Source organism: Vulpes vulpes, chromosome 6, assembly GCF_048418805.1.
Source record: "Vulpes vulpes isolate BD-2025 chromosome 6, VulVul3, whole genome shotgun sequence".
Taxonomy (NCBI): Eukaryota; Metazoa; Chordata; class Mammalia; order Carnivora; family Canidae; genus Vulpes; species Vulpes vulpes.
This window is the reverse complement of record NC_132785.1, coordinates 91,806,680-91,831,201: the sequence shown is the minus strand read 5'-3', so window position 1 is coordinate 91,831,201 and position 24,522 is coordinate 91,806,680. Positions and strand designations below refer to the sequence as shown.

At 46.3% G+C, this 24,522-nt stretch overlaps 1 protein-coding gene across 3 annotated transcripts in view; it reads right to left on the bottom strand.

Annotated features, from left to right (window-relative positions):
- SAMD4A (sterile alpha motif domain containing 4A) overlaps positions 1–24,522 on the bottom strand; it is a 215,366-nt gene that overhangs the window by 18,408 nt on the left and 172,436 nt on the right. For all 3 annotated transcript variants that reach the window (XM_026000658.2, XM_026000659.2, XM_026000660.2), the window contains 6 exons: positions 24,307–24,416; positions 22,050–22,136; positions 13,520–13,853; positions 10,588–10,673; positions 5,022–5,140; positions 615–816 (listed from right to left, as the gene is read on the bottom strand). In XM_026000658.2, the coding sequence (XP_025856443.1) occupies positions 615–816; positions 5,022–5,140; positions 10,588–10,673; positions 13,520–13,853; positions 22,050–22,136; positions 24,307–24,416 (938 nt within the window). The remainder of the gene's footprint in view (positions 1–614; positions 817–5,021; positions 5,141–10,587; positions 10,674–13,519; positions 13,854–22,049; positions 22,137–24,306; positions 24,417–24,522) is intronic.

Below are 24,522 nucleotides of genomic sequence, written 5' to 3'. Positions count from 1 at the left end.
GGAAGGCTTTGGGCAGGGTAGGGAGAACAGGACTGGTGGGTGAGAAGCCTTTGGATAGAAGTCAGCTCTAAATCCCACAGTAAAGACCTCTGGGCAGCCTGGCCTTGAATAGGCAGAGAATATTCCAATTCTCTCTCTGATAGCCTCTCAGGCTCCTCTTTGGATTTTCTACCACAGTTGGGACCATGACAAAGGAGCTATTTGCTGTGAATAAAAAGGCTAAGAAAGCTCCTTAGCTGCTCGTCTCTGGAACCCACATCTGGGAGGTGGTGAAGTCTGCTGGGGCAGGTCAAGCAAGGCAAATCCAAGATAGGTCTTGTATTTCCTCCTTAAGGCTCGAATGCACAGAGCCCCCAAGGTTAAAGGTTAAAGTGGTCATAGGGCATCTAATTAAATCCCCATGAAGCCAAGTGCAGCCAGGGCATTGCTCCGTCTCCCAGGGAAGACGTGATGGCACGTTGGTTACCTGGTTACCTCTGAGCACAAGGACAACTGTATCTCAGTGCAGCCCTCCTCCGCTCCTCTGCTCACCTTGGGGTCATGTAGGGATATAGACCCTGAAGCCTCAAGCCGAGCTTCAGGCTGCCCACCCTCCTCCCTGGGGCAGAACACACCTGTCTTCCTTGTTTCATGATGGTGGGGTTGGCTGTGGTGTTGCGCTGGGTGGAGCTGACAAATCCACTGGTGCCCAAGAGGCCAAGGCGGGCAGAAGGGACGTTCCGGGAGGGGATCTGGTACTGGCGTGGGTTCCGTCGGCCCATACCGCCACCCACAGAGCCGGCTGTCGGGAGGGAGTTGGACTGCCCAAAGCCGCGGCTGTGAGAGAGAATGGACAAGTGAAACCCTGTCAGTCACCCGCAGCCCTTCCCAAACCCCTGGCTGCCGGCAGGATGCCTCCTGGGAATCTGCATATGTGTAGACAGTTCGCAGGTCTCTCAGGGGCACAGGGTAGTTCTGTATCAGGAAAGGGCTATGATTAAAATGACAGCTAAGAGACATCTGAGAGTGACCACTCTGTGCACCATCCTGGGCTTTTTACATTGATTCTTCAGTCCTCATGAGACAACCTGTGAAGCAGGTACTCTCTCCCGTTTTACAGCTGGGGAAAGAAAACAGAGGGCTTTGCAATTTTGTAAAGGTCCCACAGGCAGTGGGGGATGGTGCTAAAATACGAGCCTAGGAGGTTGACCAATGTGCTTTTCAGCTATCTCCCATGCTGGGTCCCAGGGCCCTGAGCACTTATGTGCCCGGCACGAAGCCACACAGCACAAAAGCCGCAGAGCCAGGATCAGTGCTCCTTCTGTCACCCCACAGTCTATTTCTGATGTTGCATAGCACACTTGGAGAGAGTAGCCTGGGAGCCCCACTAGGATGTGAGCTCCAAGAGAGAAAAGATGGTGACTGTCCTCACCAATCCTGCATGTCCCATGCCTGAATCAGCTCCCAGCACAGTGAATGCAGGCTGAATGTACGAATGGGTCTCTGCCATCATGATGCTTTTCCCTGTGGAAGACTTGACCCCATGTCTGGGGTTCTGATTCCCAGGTTGAGAGTAGGGAAGGAGAACGGAGATGATGTTTGCAAGTGCTCTGGACCTAGGACATCGACAGCTCCCTGCTCCACAGAGCCTCCCTGAAGAAAGCCAGAGGTCCTGTGTTCTCGGAGGCCGCCAGGGACCCTGGGCTTCGCATTCGGACACTGTGCTCCCACTGCTCCAGTGACCTCAGCGCCCAAGAACTCATCCTTCTCCAACATGCCTCAGGTTCTGGGACAGTACACAGCAGCCAGTAGGGTTTCAGGAACCAGCACATTCCTTCCAAGAAGAGTCAGCTTTAGTCATTTGCTGATCTTTAACTCGAAATGCTTTACCTCCAATGGCCACAAGATGGAACAGACTTGCTTTCCCAGCCACACAAGGGAGGCCTATACTAAGCCTGTGAGGAGACAAGGCTGACGTAGTTCAAGCAGTTCAAAATGATGGGGGTTGGTGGGGGGGTGGTGGTGGTGCTGCAAAATGGTCATTTCTTGAGGAAGAGGGGTGTGTGTGTGTGTGTGTGTGTGTGTGTGTGTGTGTGTTATCTAAGCCATTAGCACAGTTGATCTCAGATAATGTTTCTCTTCTCCCCAGAATGCCTATATTTCCTGGGGGGGGGGGAGGAGGCAGAGAAGAGAATTCCACAGGTGAGCTGGCTGCAACTCATTTCTGGGCTTGTGTCATTCCACTTCCAGGTTTTTGTGACCAAGAAAAAGGTTCCTGATTCCTGTCAGGGACTCACCTACATGTGGTGAGGACACTTATGGGTTCTAGATCTCTAGCTCATCCTTTTTCCCACACCTTCCTTTGGTTTGAAAGAAGAAACTTGGGCTAGGAGAGGGTAAAAGTAATTTCACATGATCTATGAGACCTCTTTTGGAGGAAGGACAGTCTGAGATCTAAGACAGGTGGAAACAAGGATGAAAACTTGTCCTTTGGTTTTTTGGAGTTGGAATATTGGCCACCTGGCAGATGATTCAGTATTCTAAGACTTTATTTAGTGCAGATAGCTTTTTTGCTCATTTTCCTTTTTGGTCGGATTTTTAAAAAAGTTATTTCATATGCAAAGTACAGTAGTCAATGAGTGATGCTAAAATGATCTGTGCTTCCAGGAAGGCAAGATTATATTCTTGAGCAATATGATGTGGGCAGAGGATTCTGGTATGGGACACTTAGTCACTGAAGAAATGATGGCTCTAGAGACTCCTATAGTTAGGATGCATGAGCTGGGCGGCACGTGGCACATAGAGCCCAGCACATTTTGGGGTAGGGATAGGGGATAGAATTTGGCTAAGTCATCTTTCTAATGACTGTGGGGCCCTACTGTGACATCCTTAGTTGGTTATTACAAAGCCAGAGTTGAGGGTTACCACTGCTGGCAACCTTAGGTTACTTCAGACCACTAGGCTTAATGACCTAATCATTCTTTCTGGGGAGAGAACAAAGTGACAATTCAATGTTCATTTCTCATTCTTTTGCTCTGTCCATCTGTGTCTTTCTCTGCTTGCCGAAATCTAGCCAACTGATTTCATTACCTTGAAATGCATGAAAAGGCTGATAAAATAACATTAATAAGAATCACTTAATTTGGGATTTGTGATCATTCAGGCAGGGGCTGGGCTGCAGTTACCTTTGTATTATGGGAGAAACAGATTTTCAAAGCAAATTAATAGCACAAAAAGATCCCAGAAGTAATAGCTAATGAGAACAAATTATTTTTCTAGCACTTTAGCAACTTCCAATTGAACATTCACAATTGATGATTGAATTCATCCTTATCAAATCAATAACAACAGGTCCCTTAAGATTCCAATACGGCAAACCTTGGGTAGCCCAATACAAACGTTAGTTAATAACACTCCAGAGAGGTCAAGGTTAATGAGAACTCTGATATGGACCAAGGACAAAACAGAGCAGACAGAGGCAGGGGATGACACTTTGGGGAGAAGCAAAGCTTAAAAAGCTGTCTTCCTCTTTATCCTCTAAATTCCTTCTTCCTCTTGGAACTTGTGTCCTGAGGGCCTGGTTTTGCAAGAGGGGTCTGGAATCTTGTCCTCTCACTTGAGAGATATATTGCTGCCCTTATAAGAAGAGAGAGAGAGCCTGGGAAGGCAACGGTTCCCAGGGTAGCAGGCCTGGCCTTTCACCTGGGTCCCTGGGAATCCTCAGGGTGTACAGGTGGTCCAGTCCATCTACCCAGGGAACTTGAGGGAGGGAGCTGCCATACAGCATGCCACTCTGCCTGACTGCTTTTTCGGCCTGGCATATGTAGCGGTTAGAAGAGCAGACTCTGCAGCTGGTGCTGGCCTGCCTGGTCCAAATCCTAGATACCCCTGCCTACCGATTCCTCTGTAAATTGGAGTTAATAATAGCAACTCTACCTCATATAGTTGTTGCAAGGATTCAATGTATTAATATTCCTAAAATGCTTGGATACCACTTGGCACACGGTAAGTGCTAAATGTTCGTTTAAAAAATAACAGTGTTATATATGCTGGAATGTGATAACACTTTAATTTTTACATTAGTCTTTAATGAAAACTTTTCATAAATCCCAACTGTCCTTATCTCCCTTAAATAATATAAAGCAGTGATGTTTTAAGGCACACTTATGCAAATAAATGCCAGAAATTTTAACAACACAGAGCTTCTACATATGCACTGAGAAATTAATTCAGAACTTTTTAGGTGCAAACGAAAAGATTATTTATCTGCTAATGTTTAAAAATGTAAAACAGAAAGTTGATTTTTCAGGATGTTTATACCATCATTCTTTTGTCTCCCCCCGCCCCAAACTGTCTGTCACTGTTGAAGGCTTCAGGAACCTACATCTCCCCCCTTGACGCCTCCCCCAGATTGTCACATTGTAATTCACCTGTAATATGCAATTGGATTCCTCAATTTAAAACCAGATTAAGGTAATGGGTTCTAAAGTACAACAAGGCTTATTTTTAACTGCATCCAAGAAGCTGAAGTACTATGAAAAATCAAGAATGGTACTGCTCCACTCTTAGATTGCAGCTCAGACCAAAATAGACCAGCATTGGGCTCTTCACCCTGCCACCAACTATAATTAGCTAGTCTGCAGCGAGAAGAGAGAAAAAAATGACACTACCTCGTAAGGTGCTGATAGAACAACCCATTTTTGTCCTCTCAGGGCCCCCCTTTGTGGATAAGTCACAAAGTGTTTTGTGGGCATTCACTCAATCATACCCATCTCCCCTTGATGCCCATCTGGACTATTACCGTCATTTTGATCACGTAAAATGCGTTACAGAAGATCACGTTCAGTTTTCTTTCTGGGAACACGTTCTCTCTGTAGCCTTCTCCCAACCCCATCTGTTTAAGAAATGTGATCTGGAACTCCCCACGGGGCATCTTTGTGGACAAGGAATGATGCCCTGCCATTGTCCTGCCCAGGGACCCAGGCAGGCAAGGGTGCACCAGGGAACCACCAGGCATTGAAAAGAATGAAATCCCAACATACTTTCTTTGCTGTCGATATCCTGATATGTCTAGAAGGGTTTTCCGAGGGAAAGACCGAAAGAGCTTCTGCACCTGCTGTTTCCATGACAACAATCTTTTTTTCTGAGTCTCTGTAAATGCCTGCAAAAACAAACAGGACTTTTTAATGGGTGGCGCAGCCTGGCATTAGGGGGAGGAACACACAATTAATAGGCGGGAGGACATCAGAGTCTCTGCAGCTGTCTTTTCTTCACCTGTTTCCCACCTGGTCCAAACAGCAGTCAGTTTCACTTGGGAGCCATCTGTACTGACAATGCAAGTTATTTGACATTGGAGGTACCTGGTAAAGTATATGCATTAAGCTTTTGACAACGCTTGTTTTGGTTGCGTTTCTGGCAGATCCACACTCACCTTCCTCTTCCTGACTCTATTCTGGATTAACCAGGAATGAATTGCAAAATGGATTGTTAAATACTCTAGCTTTTGCAGGCCCCCTTTATTTTCATAATCAATGGAAATGCTAAACCACTCCAAAAATCAATCTGCTTGATGGTGTGTGGTTAGCCTAGAGTGGTCTGTAGGTTTTCAAACAATGGAGTATAGTCTCTGCTATCCTATCCTATCCTATCCTATCCTATCCTATCCTATCCTATCCTATCCTATCTTATATACTATAGATCAGGTTTGGTGCGCTGGGGTTTTTGTAGGGCACAGGGCTTTGCTGAGAAATCTCAAGGGGCCCCATACCCTACAAAAATCCCAGTGCACCAATCCTGACCTAAACTTTGCCTAAAGTCTAGGAAAATGGGTAGATCTGATGCCTTCTCAAATATTTTTAGTAAAATTGGCATTGAGGGGGAGTTTTGCCTGCTTTGTAACACACTGTCATCTATATCTTTTTTTTTTTTTTTTTTTGTACGCTAAAGCCTGGGGGAATGACTTTACAGGGGTAATGAGTCCCTAAGGCAGAGACTCTCAAATCTGTCATATAAAATCCCTCAAGACTATTAAATGCAGTTTCCTAGGCCCCTACCTACACACCTAGAGCCTGATTTAATAGATGCAGACAGGAGTCCAGAAGATGTTTGCAGCAAGTTCCCTGGTAATTCTGTTGCAAATGGAACACGGACATGCAGCATTCTAGATGGTTTGAGGATCCTACATGCAATATAGGAATGCCCTGTCAGGTGCCTAGAACTGTGGCCCACAAGTTGTGAGAGATCCATCAGATTTGATTGATTAGCAGTAACAGTGATGGAGATAACACCCATATAGTTTTGTCAATAAAACGTGAATTCCTTTAAGTAGCAATAAACTATTACTTAGAGTAGCAGACTATATGACTCTTTCCCATAAAGGAAACAGATTCCTTAAATAGAGAAAACATGACAGCTTAATTTTCTCCTGATGACATTTAATCTTTAAGGTTCTAAACATAGGAGAGCTATGTGAACAAAAGCAAAAAGATGTTAGTTATATTGTGAAAAAATTATTGTCTTGCAAACACCTTCCTCCTGGATGACCTTAGCCAGGTGCCTTTAAGCATATTCATCCAGGAGGGCTACCCAATCAAGGGACTCCAGGCCTCCCTAAAGAGGTGGACACCACATAAGGTACATGGTGGGATGGTCTCATGGGTACGAGGTGAGGACATGGTTCTACTTTGTGGTCCCTTCTCATTTGTTGGCAATGCTTGGCGAATGTCCAACTATACATGGATGCCTCTAAAAACCTGAAAGGCAAGCATTTCTGCTGGACGAATAAAGAAAGAGATGGATAGATTCTGCTTTTGACTGGCTTATTCTGCCAAAGTTTGAGTGAGAACACAGGATGCAGGGGTACTAATCTAGATGACTCGGGAGAAGAGAGTCCAGTGCAGGTGGTCAAAGGAAGGCTCGGGATGTATGATATGGGCAGGGCTCAGATCCCTGCACACCCTTAAGCAAGTTCCTTTACCTGACACTGTTCCTTCTAAAAACCCAGGATAACATCTCCCTCAAAGAGATGTTGTAAGGGTTAAATGAGATAACACATGAAATGCACTTAGACTATGTAGGACATGCCTGGCTCTTAGTTAATGGTTCAATAACTGTGGCTCGTAGATAATCTAACCAGGTTTTTGTGGTTGCACAGACCAGCCCTTTATAGTGGTGGTATATGCCATATTTGGCATTCGACAATCACCTTTAGTCCCAACAAATGACTTCAAGTTCTTAAAACTATAATACCGGGCTGGGTCTGGAGCCCAGCCTGAAGGACAGCTGGCCTGAGTTTCCAATTGACAAAAGAGGAAATGGCTCACTTTATAGACATGCATTCAAAGTGCCTCCAAGGACACCACTTCATACATGACATGTCCGGTGGTGGCAAAGAACATCCAAGAAGATGGAAATATTTATACCCTGCCACCACCCAGGGAGGTGAGCTCATTCACTCAGAACTGGGCATCAGGCTTATTTAGTTCCAGGCTGCAGATAGGATTAAGCCCCTCAGCCATGGTTGGTAAGTGTGATGGCCACTTCTTGGTCCTGGAGACTGCATCTGAGAGGCATGGAGAGGAGCTAGATCATGGCTGGCAATGAGGGATTTCCAAAAGCTGGTCTCTGTGTGTGCCTGCAAAGTAGCCCTCCATTGTGAGAGCTCTGCTACCAGCCAGGATGGCTAACCCCTCACTTCAGCCATTCTACTGGCAACTCTAGATTGGGCTGGTAGCAGCGTCCTCAGGGACTGGAGGGGATGGAAGCTTCTATTATACAGATTGACATAGCCAGTCAGCCACTTCTGAGTCTTCTTTTCCTGTCAGGGCCAAACCAATGAGTCTGTCTAGAGGAAGATGTATAGGATATGCCCTATAGATTCTGTGGCTGCATCAAAAGGCTCATAATGGGTCAAGATCCCATCTCTATAGAAACTTCTCGAGATGGCGAGGAGGCAAGAAGCCAGGGATTATAATCCAGGAGACAAAGTGATTGATCTCAGAAATGAAATTCAGAACTTTCCTTTCCTCCCTTTTGCTGCTCTAGGGAATTGGTCCCTTTGATCCTGGGGAGGAAGGAAGGTGTCTAGGTTTGGTCAACACCATCCCGTCCAGTCAGCTAAGGAATGGCATATTCAGACTGTGAAAGGGAGTCCTGTTTCATGGAGCTCAGGTGAAATTCAGCCAGGGATGGAGACTGCGTGCTTCAATGGGGCCTCAGAGGGAGAGTGTGTTCTGCCCACATAGAATAACCTGAGCCTGTGGAAAATTATGCAGACACGTTTCCTCTTTCTTGAACTAAAATAATAAGTCTTGCACAACATTTTCCCTTCCAAAGCAGAGTGCAGGCCCCTCCATCCTGACATAAATTCAGGCAAGCAGACATGGCATGAGCTCCTTTCTGCTCATGACTCCCATCAGCCAGAGGCCCCTCTACTGCAATTGGGGCCGCCTGCCAGCAGATGAGTCCACGTGGTGCCATCTTTGCATTTAATCACTTGGGCAGGCAGGGAGAAAAAAAACCCAGGCATTTCCTAAATATTCTAAGGAAATGGAAAGGAGAGCCAGGCTGCCCAGGGAGGGCATGCATGATGGCAGGAAGGTGAGAAGCATCAGGCTACAGCTTCAGGGCTGGCGGAGGCCAATTAGGAAGTGTGTGCACCGTCCAACAGAGGCAGCTGGAGGGCTCATTATTTTGTCTTGTGGGCTCAGCAGACTTGAGGCAAGATGGAAAGTAACTTATAATGCGTCCTCCAGTATCTTGAAGGCTAAGTGTGAGCATGGGCATGGGAGAGGAAGCAAGGCTCTAGTTTGCTTTACAGAAGTTTAAATCCTCCCCTGCTCAGGCCCCTCAAAGCCCACTCCAAATGTTCCTAGTAAGACAGAGCCCTCCAAAGGCTGTTCTCTCTGCCTGGGGCATTCCTACCTCCTTACATATTGAGTCTTTACCACCACAACTGCAGCTTGCCTTTCGGGCCCAGCTTGGAAGCAATTCCTCTGAGGAAAAGCCATTTCCGGTTCTGGGTTTGGTGGCCTTGCTCCTCATCTGGGCTCCATGGGATGCCCGAACAGCCTTATCTTCACCATAAGCTTCACTACCCTCACACCATAAGCTAGCTACCTAGCCAGGGACAGGGCCTAGGCATTTAATCTAGATCTACGGAATGAAGGAGTTCTAAAATCCTTTAACACATCCTTGCCTTCTCTTCTTCCTGTCGCTTTTTGCTGGCCAAAACACTTGCGGTATCAGGATTAAAAATACCAAAGGGTGAGTTAGGGGCTGGAGAGAAAGCCACACAAGAATTTGCACTGTTGAGAAAGAAAATAGCAAAAAAGGGAGAGTTCAGGGGATTGTGGGGCAGTGGCTGGGAAGGAAACCCAGAAGGAGACCATAACCTGTTTGTGAGGGTACTGGGTAGTCAGATTGTGGACAGGTGGAGGGCCTAGCGAACTGGCCTTAGACAGATGTGCCTGTGTGGCAGCTGGCAGGGTGGGGACAGTGTGAGCGGTGTGGTGAGGAAGGGGGACAGACCTCTGTGCTGGGTGTTTCCCTTCACTGCACTTCTGGGGCTCTGAATGCCAACTCAGCAAATGTGAGCAGAGTTAGGGGCCTTTACCATCTTTTTTTTTTTTTTAAAGATTTTATTTATTTATTCATGAGACATACCCAGAGAGACAGAGAGAGAGAGACAGAGAGAGAGAGACAGAGAGAGAGAGACAGAGAGGCAGAGGGAGAAGCAGGCTCCATGCAGGAAGCCTGATGTGGGACTCAATCCCGGGTCTCCAGGATCATGCCCTGGGCCAAAGACAGCGCTAAACCACTGAGCCACCCGGGCTGCCTGGCCTTTACCATCTTATTCTAACATTAAAATTCCACAAAAGACTTCAGTGCTGTGAAGTTTATCCAAAGCCTACACTGTGACTCTTATCTCTGTGACTCTTTGGAGGGGGTGCTCCCAAGAAGCACTGAAGTCTTGGGTCTGAGGCACAAGCCCCTGTCTCCACATGTGCTTCAGGGCAGCTTCCAGGGAAGGTGGCTGCCCTAGCCAGCAGCACCCAGGATCCACCTGGCTCCATCAGGGAGATTGTGCTAGTACTAAGTCTAATGGGGCACAGCTCCAGCCTGCCTCAGTCCTTCTTCAAAGGGACATGTTCCTATAAAAATCCCGAATCGAACCACACAGAACATAACACAAACACATCATTTCTTTTGCACACTCTCCAACCTTCTCCCAAGTTGCCCTGAGCCAAATGGCAAAATATCTCAACACAAAATTTTAAAGACTGTTAAACACCAAGGCTAGGTGGCAGGGCTGTGTGTTAACTACCTGCCAGGCTTAGTCACTCAGGGATTCTTCTGGCACCAGAAGTTTCTCTCAGGTATTCACCCTCACATCAGAGCTTAGTCTGGATGACTCTCTAGATACCCAAGTATCACAAGCTGTTGCTTAGGTTTGAAGCCACCATAGCCGAGTTCTGCCCAGAGTATTATTAATGCCTCTCTACCCTTCAGAAACAAGTTGTTGGAGACCCAAATGATCACATCACAGAAATGCTGAGAACCCTTTCTAAACAATGAGACAACAATTTTGTGAAACCCATTACTACTCACCTCATGAATTAGACACTTGTCTATGAGCTGTAAATAGGAACTTATATTTTCCTCATCAGGTCTGGAGACCAAGAGCTGTGTGCACACTGTGAATTAAAAAACAAAAACAAAAACAAAACAAAAAAACAGAAAAAAGAAAAGAAGAATTAGAAACATGTATACCCATTCTAATCTCTGAGATCCGCCCCCGATTTCCTTTCAGGACTAATATTTTGAGAAGTATGTGTTCCTGTGGCTTTACGTAAGGTTCACAAAAAAGGCTAGAAGACTCCTCATTCCATTGAAGTCAAAGGCTTGGTCACCACAGGAGCCCTCGCCTCGAGAAGCCCCTTTGGTTAATTCCAGGCATACCATTCTATATTAAGCCTTCTGCAATCCGGCCTCAGACAGACACTCTGGGAGAAGAAGAATGTGGCCATGTCCTGAGCTCTATTTCTGAAAGAGGCTCCTTTTGAGAAGGTAGTTCAAAGGCATCAAAGACCATCGACCTTATCAGAGAGCAATCTCCATAACTTGCCGGATGAACTGTGCGCCTCATCTGGAGGATTCAGGCTCTTGCACATCTTTGAGGCTGTGAGATGTGTGGGCACACACAGGAGCAGGATGCCTGCTCAGTCACTGGAGAGTTATTTTTTCAAAGTGATAACACACATTTAGACACCCACAGGTTCACTTACACACTCAAGTAACTGAAGGAATAAAGACAGAGCAGTACTCTCTGTGGGTAGAGTACACACACCCCCTGGGCTCTCCAGGGCCACACTAGCGTGGCCTATTCTAATCTCACCCTGGAGGCTTTGATGCTCTGATTTTGACAGAGGTGTTTAGAAGGCCATGGTAGAGGTGGCTGGACAAAAGATGTCAATTAAAAGTGGAAATGTCGGGGGATCCCTGGGTGGCGCAGTGGTTTGGCGCCTGCCTTTGGCCCAGGGCACGATCCTGGAGACCCGGGATCGAGTCCCACGTCGGGCTCCCGGTGCATGGAGCCTGCTTCTCCCTCTGCCTGTGTCTCTGCCTCTCTCTCTGTGACTATCATAAATAAATAAAAAATTAAAAATATATATATATATATAAAAAAAAGTGGAAATGTCTTGCACTTAAGCTCGAAACCTGAGCATCATGATTCCTTCCTCTCCCTAATCCCGCCTAACCAGTCTGTCACAATTCCATTTATATCGTATCTTTGCACAGAGATTCCCAGTATATAGCATTGTTTGTAATAACAAAAACTTGAAAACTACACATACGTCAACGTCCATTAATTGGAGCCCGGTTAAATTATGCCTTATGCATACCGTGGAACAGTATGGAACCTTGAAAAAAGAATCCGGAGGCGCCTGGGAGGCTCAGTCAGTTAAGCATCTGCCTTCAGCTCAGGTCATGATCTCAGGGTCCTGGGATCAAGTCCTGCGGCAGGCTCCCTGCTCAGCAGAGTCAGCTTCTCCTTCTCCCTCTGCCCCTCCCCCTGCTCATGTGTTCTCTCTCAAATAAATGAATAAATAAAATCTTAAAAAGAATCAGTATGATATTGATAGAAATATTAAAAAATATAATGTAGAAAAACAAGGTGCATAAAGACATGTAAACAACACCTGTTTGTGTGTAAAAAGGACACTCGTGCTTGTATATGAATATTATAAAGTTTCTGAAGGAAGAAGCCAAGCCTGTTTAGAACACGCACCTCATGGGAGGAAGATGGCAGGGCCTGGGGGACCGGTTATTCTTCACTTTCCATCATTTTGTTTAGTTTTGATTTTATGCTGAACATGAATTTATTGTGTAATTAATTTGAAAGTAGCTCAACTTTAAAAAGAAGCCATGCCAAAGGAGTTTGGATCCTCTGAGGACAGAACCCACCATGGATTACACTCAGGTTTCCACCCCCTACATGTAGCTTCATCCATGAGGTCATCTGTTCTAATCCCACCAGCAAAGAACCCACTCAGAGGTAGGAGGTCAGGAGGTTAAGAGGGCTCAGAGGTGAGTCGGGGGAGACCAGGGACTCACCCTGGCCATCAAGCTGACTGGCCTCTCAGCTCAAAGGGATGCTACAAGTTGTCTCCTCTGAACCAGATTTCTATGGATCTAAGTCTTTTTTAGGGCATGTATACACAGGGAGTTTCTCACTGCACCTGTAAGACTCAGGTGTCCATTTCTTTTGGTAAGAACTCGATTCTTTAAAATGATTGGGCAATAAAGAAAAAATTGTTTCTCCTTCCCAAAGGAGAAGTAACTGGTATTCACTACATTTTAAAAATAATCACACTTTCTTGTGAAACATTCAAGTACAAATTATTCTAGTATTGGACTTTTCAAGGACTATAATCAGGGCAGCCCGGGTGTGATCCTGGAGACCCAGGATCGAGTTCCACATTGGGCTCCCCGCAGGGAGCCTGCTTCTCTCTCTGCCTCTCTCTGTGTCTCACGAATGAATGAATAAAATCTTAAAAAAAAAAAAAAAGGACTATAATCACATAATCACTGTGCCATGCACAGGAGAGGCACAGGGCGGTCCAGGTAGAAAGAGTGCTCTTACCCAAAGGACCACATGAGAATTCTGTCCTTCTCTCCAGACAGGCACAGGGCATGGCCGTGGTGCCTTCCAGGCCTGGTCTGTAGTAAGGGCTGACTTCTGCCCGCAGGCCCAAAGGCCCAATGAGCACTCACTCTACTAGGAGGGCCCAGCAAGCCCTGGTCTGAAGGAGTGGAAGAGAAAGGAGACAGGGTTGAGGAAGAGGCCTTTAGGGGTCAGAGGGATCAGAGTTCAGATCCAAATGATGACCTCTGAGCCTCACTCCGGTCATCTGTAAACGGGCTAATAACATCAACCCTGACAGGTTGATCCAGCATCCGGGGAGCCCCTCAGGAACCAGGAGCTCTGGTTAGTGGTGGTGAGTGAAGAAAAGGGGGAGGCGTGAGAATCAGGCTCTACCTTTCCCCATGACTCGTGTGAACTGCCCAGGGAGATCCCCCTCCGGCAGGGGGGCGACAGCCATCTCCCCATCACAGCTACTCAGCTGGTGTGGCTGCAGCCCACCACTGGCCCCAGCGGAGGCGTTGGCCGTGGCACTGCTGGCCGAGGCACTGTCTTTGCAGTCGGGGCTCTGGCCCTCAGGGCCCATCAGTGAGGGTGGGTGTGGAGCCTGGGGCTCCCGGCGGCGAGCCTCGGGGGTGGTACTTGGGGAGCTGTAGGCCTTGATAGGAGTCAGGATCATCTGGTGCAGTTCCTGGAGTGGGATGCGCAGGTTGCCCCCCTCGATGATGTCCTGGATGGTCAGAGGGAGAAGACCTCTGTTAGCATCAGCAATGGGGGTGGCCTCCCCCTTGATGCCTCCCCTCCCCCGGCCCGAGTGGTTCCCAGACAGGACTCCCAGCTGCTGGCCCCTTCATCACAACATTCTTTGGAAATGCAATCACCTTAGTTTTATCATTCTATTAGACCAGGTAGAAAACTTGGAAAATACAAATAGGCACAATGAGGAAAATGTACATCACCTGAAAATCCTACCATCTAGAGGTGATCACTAAAATGATTTTCAGATAAAGGGCTAGTTTCCAAGATCTATAAAGAACTTATTAAACTCAACACCAAAGAAACAAATAATCCAATCATGATATGGGCAAAAGACATGAACAGAAATCTCACAGAGGAAGACATAGACATGGCCAACATGCACATGAGAAAATGCTCCGCATCACTTGCCATCACGGAAATACAAATCAAAACCACAATGAGATACCACCTCACACCAGTGAGAATGGGGAAAATTAACAAGGCAGGAAACCACAAATGTTGGAGAGGATGCGGAGAAAAGGGAACCCTCTTACACTGTTGGTGGGAATGTGAACTGGTGCAGCCACTCTGGAAAACTGTGTGGAGGTTCCTCAAAGAGTTAAAAATAGATCTGCCCTACGACCCAGCAATTGCACTGTTGGGGATTTACCCCAAAGATACAGATGCAATGAAACACCGGGACACCTGCACCCCGATGTTTATAGCAGCAATGGCCACAATAGCCAAACTGTGGAAGGAGCCTCGGTGTCCATCGAAAGATGAATGGATAAAGAAGATGTGGTCTATGTATACAATGGAATATTCCTCAGCCATTAGAAATGACAAATACCCACCATTTGCTTCAACGTGGATGGAACTGGAGGGTATTATGCTGAGTGAAGTAAGTCAATCGGAGAAGGACAAACATTATATGTTCTCATTCATTTGGGGAATATAAATAATAGTGAAAGGGAATATAAGGGAAGGGAGAAGAAATGTGTGGGAAATATCAGGAAGGGAGACAGAACATAAAGACTCCTAACTCTGGGAAACGAACTAGGGGTGGTGGAAGGGGAGGAGGGCGGGGGGTGGGGGTGAATGGGTGACGGGCACTGAGTGGGGCACTTGACGGGATGAGCACTGGGTGTTATTCTGTATGTTGGCATATTGAACACCAATAAAAAATAAATTTATTAAAAAAAATAAAAATAAAATGATTTTTGTACATTTCCACCCCTGGCTTCTTCAGTGAGTTTCTATAAAAAAAAAACAACATTTGGATAGTGTACATGCATACCCCTAAGAAGCTGTATAATAAAGTTGGGTCATACGTAAATTTCTGTCCTGTGTAGGATTTATTTGTTTTGGATGAAGGAACCTGCTCATTCACACCACCCACCCATTTGGGGTAGTGGTGAAGAATACAGACTTAAGGACAGATGCTGGGGTTCAAATTCAGACACTGCTGTATGACCTTGGGCAAATGACTTAAACTCTCTGTGCCTCAGTTTCTCTATGCTGAAAATAAGGATAATAACTTTATTTGCCTCAATGGGTGTTTGTAAGGATGTTAAAACTTGTAAAGCTGCAGGTCAGTTTCAGGCTACTACTGGGTCGTGCGCTTCTTTGTTAAATTACTAGGTATGTCTAGGGCTCTGATGAACTGGGCACTGTGCTAGGCAAGGGGATATAGTGGGAACTGCCCTCCTTTACAGTTTCTTTGGAGAGTTTACATCCCACCCTGAGATGAACATACTGTGTTTGGGACTGAAGTGCAGGCCAGGGTGGCTGTGAGGGAAGGCTCTCTGAAGGGTGATGTTAGAACGGGAACCCAAATGAAGGTGGGCACGAGGATTCTGAGAAAGTGTGCTCCATGCAAAGCGCATGGAGAGGGCAGAGGCTATGAGGTAGGAGCATACCTGGAGTGTGTGAGGAAGAGCAAGGAGGCCTGACATGGAGCAGAATGGTGAGAGGAGAGTGTGAGAAATTAGGTCCAAGTTGCTACCAGCGCCTGAGCATGGAGACATGGATGCTGGAAATTTTTCTCAATGAGCTGGGACATCAGGGAAGGGTTTGAGCAAGGGAGTGACATGTTTTCGAAGAATCATTTCCGGAGAGAAATATGTGTGTATAATCTATATGTATATGATACCACTGACCCTTGGACAACATGGGTTTGAACTGTGTGTCCACTGACCTGCAGAGTTTTTCAATAAATATGGTATATATTATAAATTTATTCTCTTATGATTTTCTTTCTTTTTTTAAAAAAAATCATTTATTTGAGAGAGAGACAGCAAGAGAGAGCATGAGCCAGGAGGAGAGGAAGAAGCAGACTCTGCACTGAGCAGGGAGCCGGACACAGGGCTCGATGCCAGGACCCTGGGATCATGACCTGAACAGAAGGCAGACGCTTAACCAACTGAGCCACCCAGGTGTGCCATGTCTTATGATTTTCTTAGTATTTTCTATTCTCTAGCTTATTTTAAGAATACAGAATATAACACATATAACATATAATATGTGTTAATCCACTGTTCATGTATCAGTAAGGCTTCCAATCAACAGTAGGCTATTAGTAGTTAGGTTTTGGGGGAGTCAAAAGTTATACATGGATTTTTGACTGCACAGGGTGGGGGTGCTCCTCTACCCCAAGTTGTTCAAGGAATAACTCAACTGAAGTTATATATAATATAAATGGCTTTATATGTTGTTTAATAAAATTGGGTCCCCCTGCACATATAGTTTGATATACTAGCTATTATCTATTAGAAAAAGAGTGAAGTTGATTCTGATTGACATTTATCTGTATGCCAGATGCTCATGGAGGCACAGAACAGGCTTTGATGCTTGTGGTGAGGGTCAGGGCCTGGCAGTCTTTTTGGCATGGTGAGGAGCCCGGCCTTCTGCCACAGGGCTGCCCAGTCCTTCTGCAGTGAACCTCTCCCTGGAACCCAGGAAGGACGCTGACAATCAAAGCCCTGATTACTAATGAAGTATTTAATCTTCTGAGAGCCCAGAATAGCAAGGACATAATTTTAAAAGCCTGAAGCATGAGTACCAATCCATTCCTGGGATCCTTTCTTATCAAGAAAAATTGCTTGATGATGTCAAGGAACACAAGTCCATGGAACACGATCACTTGTACACCCAGGCTTTTCAATCAATCAATTAGAAAAAAGGAAACCTGAGGATGCCAGTCTTGGACAGGCACATTTCAATTCTGGGCAGCAAAACACCAATAGCCTGGCCCTGTCATTGGCTGGAACCTGCTTTACTCAGTAGGTTGGAAGCAGAATCTTAGCCGAGTCGGCACCCAGGGTTACGGAGGAAATTGAAATGCTAAGTAGCCATCAGAATTGTCTCCATCCTGCTCGGGGCTACTGTCCAGCCTGTTTTAGATGGGGGGGAGTCTTTCCCTTTTCTTTTCTTTTTCTTTTCTTTCTTTCTTTTTTAAAGAGGAGGGCTTTAAAGTCTACTGCCTTCCTTTTAAATCTGGTGGATAGGGCAGAGGTAAGACTAGCCTGATACCTGTGCTGGAAAGCCTGATATGTGAGTCAGGAGGTGCTCTTGATCATTCCCAGTTCTCCTGCTGTCTAGACTGGACCAGCCTTTTCCAGAGTCTAGATGGCATCGTGTGAATGGTTCCTCCACTTTGGACCTGGTGTTTTTATCAGGGCAGGGCATATGGAGGTAAGCTAGATGACTCATGCCAGGAAGCACGTGTTGTCTTTACCAACTCAACTATGTGTCAACTGGGGGACCCCTGCCTTGAGGTCCTCCACTTCTAGCCAATTGCCTAAAGGGCACTTGGGATGTGAGAGGTTCTGATCTTGTCCAGCCCTTGACTGAGGTGGGAGGGAGGGGGGTTGGGAAAGGAGAGTGAAGGGATGAAGCTTCCTCACAGAGTGGGGCTGAGGAGACAGAGCCAACCGGCCTCTTTGGGGGATCACATGCATCTCTGCCATGTCATTTCATGTGACAGCTACCGCTGAGGTGAGCAAAGGCATGCTTGTGACATTTTGTCAGCTGCCACCAAACAACCCTCGCCTGTTCTCGTCACATGCAGAAAAGCTTCTGTAGTTACTCAGTGACGGAAGAAAGAGATTTTGGTTATGCCAAGAGCTGAACTCCTTGAAACGGGAAACATACTTGCTCCAAGTTCAAAGCTTATTTTTTTCCACAGGAGAGAAGCACCCCAAAAAGGAAACCACAAACCTAATGACTAATGACGGATACTTTCTCTGCAGAAATCATGCAGAGTTTTGTATTGTTCTCCCCCACAGCCTCCAAGCCAGTGTCTCAAAGAAAACGCTTGGCTACCAACAAGTTAACAATGCCCTTTACGCCAGCCTCCATGGGGTTAGGTACCTGACTCTTCAAAATCAATTCTAGAACTCGCCCAGGGTGAGAAGGAAGCTAGGAAATGGCTGAAGGGGGACCCACTCCAGCATCGTCAACTGGCTGTGGGGATTAATTCTCCATGGTGACAAAAGTAGAGAACCAACCCAAGTCTCTATTGATCCTTCAGACCATAAATATCATCCTACATTATAAACACAAAGAGGCAAAACGAAGCTGGCTGTTCACTCATGGGCCGAGCCGAGGAGCTCATGGCAGAGCAGGAACCATAAAGGCTGGCCCGCCACCACCCACACTCAGCTCTGGCAGCACAACTCAGGGCACACTTGGAGCGATGGAAGCTCCTTGCCCACCGACCCCTTGCCTGGCTTTCTTAGGTCTTAGAGGAAGACTGGTTTGGAACCTTTCACAGGGCGCGTGAGGGCAGCAAGGGGCAAATCATCTGGAAGACAGAACTCGGGCAGCCAGCGTCCCAGCATTTATGCACTGTCTGTGGCCCCATCCTTCCCCCTGTGTGGGAAGAACTGGACTTCTCTTGCTGTAGACAGCACACCTGCATCTACTTAAATCTGCCCCCCTCGCCACCTTTCGTTTACCAGCTGAGCCCTACCAGGAGCCAGGCACTGTGAAGCATGGAGGATACAGCAGAATCCTCACCATAAGATGCCTACACCAGTTCCTGGGACCCACAGAGTGTGTGTGTGTGTGTGTGTGTGTGTGTGTGTGTGTGTGTGTGTGTTGGGGCGGGGAGAAGGTGACTATGTGTGTCTCGGTGTCTATGTGTCTCCTTTCCCCATGCCAGGTTCCCAGGGAATAGTTCAGCTTCACAGTTTGGGAGTTAGGTGAAAAAAGGCCAGTGAATAAAAGGATGTAGAAACATTTTCAGTATTTCAGATACATGTTGAGAAGTCTGCCCCAGTGTCCATTCTCATCTTCCCTTTTCCTTCTCCACCAAACATCTTGAGAAGTCTAGGCTTCCCTACTCAGTGGCCTTATTGCCCATTCACACTCCCTGGTTCATGGGTTTTAGCTCCATCCCTCCATTCTCCTTGTGACTCTCTCATTGTAGCTACCAGTGACATGTTGGTGGCCAATTCCAGGGGACAGTGTTCAGTACTCATTGTATGTGACACATCCACAGACATTGTGACATCCAGTGACATTGTGTGTGACACATCCACAACCCCATCAGATTCGCTCCTTCACACTCTCTCTGACCCTCTGGGCAGCTCAGCTTCTGTCATTGTTTGGTCTCTCCACATCTTCTGGTGCTCCTTGGGGTCTGTCCTCAGCTCTTACCCCTTAACACACACTTCTGGGGGAACCAATTGCCACTTACACACATATGATCCACAAGGAGTCTTTGAAACCCTTGTGGACTCTAGCATCATTCTTCTGGCCAATAACTTGCTTTTGCTGCCTGGGTGTTCCGCAGGCACCTCAGACTCAATTTGTCCAATTGAACTCCACTTCTGCCAACCTGGAAACTCCTCCTATATTTTCTGTTCCCAAATGGCATGGAACCCGAACCAATGCCTGGACTTCTGCTAAACGACCTCTCTTATCCCTTTCCACCTTCACGGCTCCTGCCTTAGCTCAAGAGCCCTCCGTGGCTGGTTCTAGGCTCCTAAAGATTTGCTAGTCAATGCTGACCCCTCCAAGGTCTCCCTCCTCCTCATCACTACAGAGTGCTGTGTTTCATCCCAGGAAGATCGACCCCTACCTGCCTCAGTGGTGGCACTGATCACAAGGGATTGTGAGAGCAGTGGCTATGTCTGTGTTGCAAATGCACTACTTGAGTTCTGCAAAGGCAGCAACCATGTATTTCTGTACTACTCACGGTTAGCCTCCAGTGGATGGGGTAAATCTAGTCCAAGGCAGCTGCCTAGTACGTATTCAGTGAGTGAGTGGAAGAGCTCTGGATGTAGCACTTATCTGGAGCAACTACTGATTATGAACTAGCAATGGGCGGGGTCCCAGCTATCTCCTTAGAAATCTCTGGGTTCTATGTGAGGTAAGAATGCTGTAGGCAGGCAAGGGCCTGATGACAGCATTTCCAACAGCATAATCAGCTTGGGACATCTGGGAATGCCAAAGAAAGGGCTGATGTGAGTCTGTTGCTGTTGCTGGTGGCCTAAGTGGTAACATAGGAGAGACAACTCCCTCCCTTAAAGAGTAGAAGAGCCTTGGGTCCCAGAGGAGGGAAAACAGAGCCCAGAGCTTGAGTCCTGAGTAGAGGCTGAGGATCCCCACCCACAGGCCGTCAGCTCCTGAAGGGATAAGCACACAGATGTCTGAGCTCAGATGTTCTGAAGCAAGATCAATGTGCTAGAGACACAGGTTTTTATCCCCAGAAATGTCAAAATAAACTCATTACTGCTTTTCTCTTGGCCATTAGCTGCCCTCAGACTTTATTACTTTTGTCATCTTTTTAACACCTCACATTCCAGGCAGAAAGTATTTTTGTGGAATTAATATTATTCTAGGTGTGAAATGGCATGGATTTCTCAAAGGCCAGACAAAGTCAGTGGCATGTCAAGGCCACCTGTGCCACCTTGCTGCCCTTGTGTTTCCACACTAATTTGGCCCCAGGCCATAGGGAGTGGACCAAACAGCAGCTCCACCTCTGTCTTTCAGGTGGGTGCGTTTCCTTAGTGACAGAGTTCCTGTGAGTTCCTGAAGGATGCTCCAAAGATAAAGGGGGATGATCACTCTCTCACCATAATCCTTGGCAATCTAGATTGTCCTTAGGCAGAACACATCCTGGGCCTTTCTAACAGATAAGGAGAAAACTGTCCTCTTGAATGGTCCCCAAAAGAGAATAGTTTCTTATATTAAATATGGCAATAATCACTCAATTAGACAAATTACTTGGTAAATAAAAATTAAGAACAATGACAATAACCTCGGGTTCAGTTGGATAGGTCATTTGTCATTTGTGATTCACTTTAATTAAGGGCAGGCCTTTGAGCACATATGTGGATGTGAGTGGCCTCTATTCATCTGTCTATACCAAGGTTTTCAAAGCCACCTTCTTTATAAAGTTATACATGCATATTCTATAAGTATGTATTACTCTATATTTTATGCACTATGCATTAAACGTAGCTGTATGTCCTATGTAAAATTATAGATACACTTTTATAAATAAGTTTTAGAAAACCCCTCTCATTGCATTAAAATGTTTACATGCTCACAGAACTTATATAACCTCTATCTAGCTCAATACTTTGTTCCCTTACAAAGGCACCCCCAGCCCCTGTGATTGCTAGAGGACGTGTCACAGCTCAGACTCTGCAGGCAGTGCACGCCAACAGAACTTCCCGCCCGCCCATCTCAACTCTCCCCGCTACAGCAGCGCTTCCAGAAGAATCCCACCCTGGGGAAGAGGCAGCACTGGGACAAGGCCTGCTCTCCTTTGCACCTTAGATGACGTCATAAAGTCACAAGGTCCTAAAAATGATATCATAATGGGGATTATGTCTGGATGCAAAGATAGGAAGAGGACCTGTTCGGGCAGCCAAGAGAAAGGGACAGTAGCAACTGTGAAGTGTTCCTCAGCCAAATGGTTTTGATTCCCTCTGCTGAAGTGAGTCCACTGGGATGGCTAGGCATAGGCTGCTGGGACCCAAGAAATACATTTCAGTGGTCAGGTTACACAGAAGTATGGATAACCAGGGAACTTTAATTCAAAATCATTTCATTTTTTTCTGCCTTTGATAAGGAAACAAGGTGAAACACTCTATCAGGCCCACTGATGACATCTTCAGGCAAGATGTCCTCCATCAAGGTGACAGGGACCAGCCTTCACCTGGTGATAACTCACCCTTTCCAAAGACTTCAGGAGATTTTGTCTTTCTTTGAGCTTCTGAATACTGATGACAATTTTGTGTCTTGCACCTTTGGTAACATTCTGTAATTAAATAAAAGTTACATTTAAAAACATATTTTTAAGAATCCGTTTAGAGTTTCCTGAAGGCTTTTCTGTACTCTACTGTTCTCTTGGTTCTGACGTTGGTAGACTAGCAAATACCCACTTGTCTCTCTCTTCAGTCCCCACTGTCATTAACCTCTCCTTACTTCATGTTCTAACTACATCTGACCATACAATTTGTCTGTGTCCTTTGGCTGTGACCTTTAGGAGAGAAGAGGGAGAAAGTGAGCTAGAAGGCCAATTATCCACCCAGCACAAAATTTCTTCACAGTCTTAAAAGATCATTTTAAAGTCATACACTCCTCTTCTCCATATTTTGTCATTTCAGTCCCTCCCAGGTTGCTTGAAGGTTCCAACCCCATACAGGGCTTCCTTGTCTTCTTAAACCTTTCCTAGGTTTTCCCATCTCGAGGACATGGGAAGTCTTGTATGGTTCTCTCCAGATGCCATACAACACAGGGCAATTTTGGGCAGTTTGCAGGTCATCTTGGGTCTCCATAAGGAAACCCAGAATAGAAAAGAAGATAAAACTCTACTTCAGTCATCACTTCAGCTAAATGATGAGGATTCCCAGTTTGTCTTAATTGTGCAATGGTGAGCCTCAAGATTTAGTTCAATGCTTGCTGACCACCGCTACTGCAAAGTTCCAAAGAGAAGGCCCTTTCTTAAATCAGGTCTCTAAGACAAACTTTGGTGACTTCTTATAGCTCCTCATAGAATTTCTCTTAAAGAAGGAAAAGATGGGAACATCAGAGACATCTCCCTCAGAGATACTAACACTCAAGTGACAACTGAACTCACTTTCTAAGATAAAGTGCTGGGGGCAGATTTCTGGTTAGCTCTGACTTTGGGTTCAAGTGAATTAAATTACTCTGAAAAGTTTGTGCTGGCCTCTGGCTTTGCCCTCTCTGTCAATTATTTCTTGTTTTTTCTCAAGCCAAATAACTGAGGACTTAGATTTTTTTTCCTTAAACTCTGACCCAAATACAAAAAAATGCCCTTAGAAGTACTTCTCATAAATCCCTGGGATCTCAAGGCTCAACTGAGGTCCAAAAAGCAGTGGGAGAAGTGTTAGGAGGTTGAAATTAGTGCTTTTCATTCTCTGAGAATGTGCAGTGACTTTGGGCTTTGTGTTGCATCTCAATACTGGTATTCAGCCGGGCCTGCAGAGGTTAACTGAGGGTACTGAAGGTGCAATGAGAAACCAGCATCTGCTGGGAGGTATGCCCCAAGTGGTACAACCTCCTCTTCCTGCAAGGGAAATCCTACTAGCCTGCTCAGACCTTAATGCTTTTAAATCATTGCTCAAAGGAAACTGAGGTCAATATGAAACATGCCAATGGCATTTTAAACAAGGGAAAAAAAGACATCGGTCAGATCTATTTACTCGAGCACAGCATGGTAGGAAACATGCTTAGCTTGGGGGTGGAGGGGGTCTGTTGACTGGCCTAGCCTTTGGCATCCGCACTTGGGGAAAGATGCCCAAGAAAGGAGGAGGAACTCTGCTCTTTTACAGCACACAGAAGGGAAATGAAACCTGAGACCTGGGGTAATCCCATTCTCTATGACAGTCCCATGTTACGCAAGGTAGTTAGAAGAGAAAAATATTTTGTACAACTTACTCTAATCTCCACTAAGTTCAATCTGAACATGTCTTTGGGGAAAAGTCTGAGGCATGACCCAGTGCTTCTACTCACTAACTACTACAAGTTAGCTGATTTGTAACCAGACTGGACAACAGACAAACCAATCTGTCATTGTCCAAACAAGCCCTCATCGGACAGATGGAGGGAGGGGGTGGGAAAGCAAAAGCAGGGACATAGACTCTCTGAGGCCTTGGTCAAGTGTTACTTCCAGGCCATTCCACCTTACGCTTAGAGTGTGCACCTAGGCATCACCTTTTCTGTAATATTCACTGAATCCTATTTGCCTTGCAGTGATCTGCTGGTCACCTGCCTCCTAATGGACACTGAGGACAAGAACCCAGCCTTACTCACCAGTAATGCTGGCCAGCACATGGCAGTTCCTAGGACAAGGCAAGCTACTGGGTGGGTAGAGGTAGGGGTCCAAACAAGGTCTGTCTTGGGCTGGAACTTCAGGTTCCACCTGGGGCTCTCTTCTCATGGAAGGGTCACCTGCAACAACATACCTGAGCCTCCAGCTGGCACTCAGTGAGAGCCATCATCTCCTCATAGGTCATCTGGGAGAAAAGCGCAGCGTACTTGTGCAGGCGGAGGCTTTTTAACCAGGCTGGAACATCTGTGGTGCAAGATGTGCAAGAGATGGGGAGAGAAATTGAAAGGGAACAAGAAGAGATGACAAAAGATGTGGGAATAGAGAAAAGAAAGGAGGGTGATGGTCAGAG